Below are 4,724 nucleotides of genomic sequence, written 5' to 3' on the forward strand. Positions count from 1 at the left end.
TATTTCATTTCCATTCCTTTCATTATTTTTTTTTTTTTCCCTCTCCCTTGTAAAACTCCCTCTATGTTTTGGTTTTCCACCCGCCAGCCCCCACGGGAGACATTTTGAGACTCTGCTCCCCCCTGCCTCTGCCGGCTGCCCCCCGCTTCTGCTGCAGAAACCTGCCTTTAACAGCCACCCTTGTACAGGAGCAGGCAAGGGGCTGGTCAGACTGGGAGCGGGCAGCAGGTCCAGGCAGAGTGAGCAGCCCAGCCTGGGTCTGCACGGACCGCCCACGGCGGGTGTACAGCACAGGGCAGGGCAGACCCAGAAATCCAACTGTTTTCATGGAAAATGTCAGCAGCTACAGGAACAGCTTCCGTTGCTCGTACTTCCAAGAAAACTTGAATCTTGTCTGGAAAGACCAGGACCTTAGGTGAAGGGTGATGAGATCCCCACGCTCCCTGCACCGAGGTGTCTCCAGGACAGGGATGCTGCCGTGCACAGTTCATTCCACTCCCTCTAATAAATAAACAAAAGGCAGAAAAATGCTGGGAGCTGGAGCTGGTTCCTGATGGCCGGAGCCTGGGGCTGGCTCTCCTGCGAGCCTCAGGTGTCCCTTGGTGCCGTCCAGGCTGGCATGGCCATGCCGGGACCCCCACGGCACAGCCCCGACCCACACGGCTGGTGCAGCAGCAGCGAGGAGGAGCGGGCGAAGGCAGCAGGAGCTGCGGCCCCGTTAGCACCGAAGCAACGAGTGGGCGCAGAGGGTGACCCAGGAAAGCTGATGGAGCATGACAGCCTTCCCCCCCCAGGCTCAGCTTTCCCAGATGTCTGTGCTTGTGGCCACTGCTCCCGGCAGGGAAGGGGACATGTGGGCTTGGGGAGCATCTCTCAAAGAGGGGCTAAGCAGAAATGCCACCTGGTCCCTGTCCCTGCCACCGCCCCATGCTCAGGAGGACAGAACCAGGGATGCTGCTGTGGCCAACCCACTGCTGGTGCTGGGTGCTGTGCACTTGGGAGGGTCCCCTCTTGGCAATCGGACCATGCGCCGGGTCGTGGGGGTTTCATCTGGCAGGAGCAGGGGTGAAGAGCAAAGGGGAAGGGGCTCGCCCACCTCTGAAGTGAGCAGGGTGGATGCCAGGGGGTCCCAAACAGGCGGGGGGAAAACACGGGCTGTGCTGGGAGCAGGGGCACCGAGAGCCCAACCTAACACAGGACAGCTGAAGGAGGTGGGAAGATAAGACCAGGACTCTGGCACTGTCTGAGCAGGACCTGAGGACGTCACTACCCTTGTGCGTGTGGGGCCAACACACGTGCAAGATTTGGATGCAATCAATGGTGGCCTCACTCAGCAGCAAGCACTGTCCTGAATAACCCTCAGACCTGGTTCAAGATCTTTCTCTCCAATTCCAGCCCTCTGACAGTGACTTACAGCCAACATCTGTTGGGCTCAGAGGGCACTAATGGGCCTTAATGACCCTGAGCAGTCCCAGCTGAGTCCCACACCCTGCCCACGGCCCCAGGGGCTCCATTTAAGCTCAGTCCTGGGGCCACCTTCCTTTTGGCTGCGCTGTAGGTGGGCTTCTCCCCAGCCTGGTCTCCTGGCTCAATGTTAGACGCATATTGCAGCCCCACCGCCCGCTGCTCCCAACAGGGCTCCCTGGATGGCTCCATCCCATGGTTGATGGACCACCAGCAGCTGCAAACCCTGGTGAAGCCCTGCAGGTCCCACTGTGGGGACAGCAGCAAGAACCTCCCCAGCGTGAGCAAGTCCTTGGCTGTGGGACCTTCATGAAATATGGGGAGGCGGCAGAGATGAGGAAGCTTGTTGAAAGGAAGCAAGAAAGGACAGCCAAGACGGCTGAGCGCTTGCAGGCTGGAGGGAGGGAAGGGCTATTTAAAGGCATCATCCTGGCGTCCTCTAGCAGATGTATTTACAAGCTTTCAAGCAAGACTTCAGCAAAGGCTAAACAGCAGGGTAAAAAAGGCAGTTATAAACAAAAAGGCACCCTTCAAAACCCCCCCAGCTATGTCCGAGTGAGAAAAAGCGAGAGGACCATAAACTGTGGAAGGTTAAGTGTGAGAACATATGGGAGCAAGCCAAGAAAAAGTCTGAGAAACAGCTTCCAAAAAGCATTAAAAGAAAATATGGGTTCTGTCAAACACATCAAGAGCAAGAAGGCAGCTGGGGAGGGCCAGGAGAGACTCCAGCTTTAAAAACAAAGCAAAACAAAAAAGAAGCTTGAAGAAGTTAAAGCTATAGCTGAAAGCTAAAGCTGCTGCTGTGCCTGAGGGCAGGGAGGTGCCAGAGGGAATGCTCCTTGAGGGGAAAAAGGCTCCAGGGGGGATTCGCGGAGCTGTAAAGCTGCAAGTGTGATACTGTACGGGCATGTCAGCAGCAGCTGTATCAGACAGCCGAGGTGGACACATGGACAAATATGGTGTATTGGAGAGGAGTCAAGGCAGCTCTGGCAGTAGGAAGAGATTCCTTCAAACCTATCGGCCCTCTCTGAAGAGGCCAGCGAGCACGTGCCTCGGGGAGAGTCGGGGGGTATCGGCCCCTTGGGTCTGCAGGAGACCTTGGATGTGCTCTGCAGACCCCAGGCAGCTGCAGGGTAGAAGGTCATCTCATGGCTGACAGCGTGGGGAGCAGCGTGGGAAAGGTAGCACGCAACGCGTAGGGGACATGGACATTTCCTCGGTGGGGATGGTCCCGGGGGAGTGCAGGCTGGGACCATGCTGTTAAACATATCACATGCGTGGGGAGAAGGGCCAAGCAGCAGATACTGCGCTACCGCAGTACAGCATTGGGGGACCGGTGGTGAGGAGCTGCAGGAGGGTCTTGTGAGACTGACAATGAAGCAGCTGTTGAAATTCCTTGTAGAGCAATACAAAACGATGCACATGGGACAAACCCAGCCCTAACTCTGTGTATAAAACGGTGGGCTGTAAACGAAATGGCCTTTGAAGAGTGAGGATTTGAAGGTGTAACAGAGGTCAGGGAAAGCATCAGCATAGCAGCAAAAAAACCCTAATGTAGTATTAGAAAGTAGCAGAAGAATGACAACAAAGATAATAGCAGAGCAGAAATATGTGGTTCACCCACATCTAGCAGAGTGCTTCCCGTGGCGCGGGAGGCTGCAGGAGACCAGGCAAGGCGAGCATGGGGCCACCAAGATAGCCGAAGGGCCCATTTCAAGCAAAGAAATCGCCACAGGCCCATGCTGCCGTTCATCCCTGGGATGGGAAGTTGCCTCGCTTTCAGGCAAGCAGCATCAGCTTTAGCTGAAGAAGGGGGACTTCTCCCAAAGTCCCCCCAGGACAGCAAACACCACGCTCGCTCTCCTCTGAAAACCGGTACTAAGGCTCACAGCTGCGAGGAAATCCTCACTGGGCAATTCAGGTGTAAAGTCTTCTACCAAGTTTCCTCCTTAGGTGAAGGATCGAGCGCCCTGCTGCCGCGGGGAGACCCCAGCCTTGTGCCATGGCCCCCCTTGCACCTCTGCTTCTCACGGGACCCCCTCCAAAGCCCCTCCAGCTCTGCAGGAGCGGAGCAGGGGGAAGTTTCGATCAGCATGGAAGTGGCTGGAGCCTGCCTGGGTTTCCGAGGGGTGAGAGCAGCCTGGGAAGCACCACCACCACCACCCGGGGCAGGTTTCAAGGTGAGCACTGGGGCAGAGGGGGATGAAGATGGGGGTGAGGATGGGTGCCACGAGCAGGGCAGAGCGGGCGTTCTGCACAGCGCTGAGCCTCGCCAGAGGGGCCAGGGCTGACTGGTCTGGGTGCGAGGGAGACGCAGGCAGTCAAAGAGGACTTTGAGGCACTTTGGGGCCAGGACCGTTTTCGCCTCAGAAAGGCAACCGCTTTCCTGCTTTTTTCCTTCCCCCCCCACCATGTTTTTAAAACATTAAGGTCTGAGGACAACACGCTCCTGCTCTGGACCCATGCAGGGGAGCAGCTGAGGTTGAGGGGTGGGTTTCTAGAGGGTCCCAGCCACTCATAGCATCCCACTGAGCACCACCACCAAGCCTCCCTTCCCTCCCAGTTCAGTGCTGGGTGATCCCAGTCTCCATAAGAGATGTCCACCACGGGGATGTGCTGGAGGAAGAGCCTCTCTGCCCCCAGCCGCCCCCGGCAGAGCCCTGTGGGGAGGCAGGTGCCCCGGCATCCCCGCGCGCGGGCTGGCCGCTCTCACCTCTCCAGGCACGTGTGGGGCAGCGCGGCTAATCCTTTGCACATCTTGGCAGGCGGTAGTTTTCCTCGGCTGCGGGAAGAGTGTGAGTGATGGCTAAAGCAGGCAGCAGCAGCTCTGTCTGCAGCCCAGCTCCCCCTCTCCCTCCTATATAGCTCTGGGAGCTGGACCCCCGCCAGCCCCGTAACCAATGCCGTCTGTCCCGCCGCAGCTGGCCCCAGCCCCAGCGGCTTCTGGATTTTGTTTTCTCCTCTCTAAGCTCACACAGAGGGGGAAAAAAATGTGCGTTTTTTTCTGGGGTGAGTTCAGGTAATCAAATTGGAAGGGCCAAGCTGCTGTTGGGGGGCGCTTAAGGAAGCCCACAGGGTTTCCTCTTAATGATATGTCAGGCTCTGGGTCAGTGTTTGAAAGAGCCAGGTGGAAATCCTTCATTCAAGTGAGGTTTTTCTCAATGAAAAATGTCACTTTCATAAAAATATAAGTGCTTAGGAGAAGTCTTGCTGTTGATTTAAAGGCTGTAGCTAACATCAAGATATCTACAGCTTCAAGA

General features: G+C 56.6%; 1 protein-coding gene across 2 annotated transcripts in view; it reads right to left on the reverse strand.

The window, feature by feature from the left end:
- Positions 1-4,292, reverse strand: part of RGS5 (regulator of G-protein signaling 5) — a 10,524-nt gene extending 6,232 nt beyond the window's left edge. Inside the window, exon 1 of one of the 2 annotated variants that reach the window (XM_009892805.1) lies at positions 4,178-4,292. In XM_009892805.1, coding sequence (XP_009891107.1) covers positions 4,178-4,221 — 44 coding nt within the window. In that variant the 5' untranslated portion in view covers positions 4,222-4,292. The remainder of the gene's footprint in view (positions 1-4,177) is intronic. The other variant, XM_009892804.1, reaches the window with a different exon arrangement.
- Between the last annotated feature and the right edge of the window lie 432 nt (positions 4,293-4,724).

This window comes from Charadrius vociferus, unplaced genomic scaffold (assembly GCF_000708025.1).
Source record: "Charadrius vociferus isolate BGI_N301 unplaced genomic scaffold, ASM70802v2 scaffold39, whole genome shotgun sequence".
NCBI classification, from domain to species: domain Eukaryota; kingdom Metazoa; phylum Chordata; class Aves; order Charadriiformes; family Charadriidae; genus Charadrius; species Charadrius vociferus.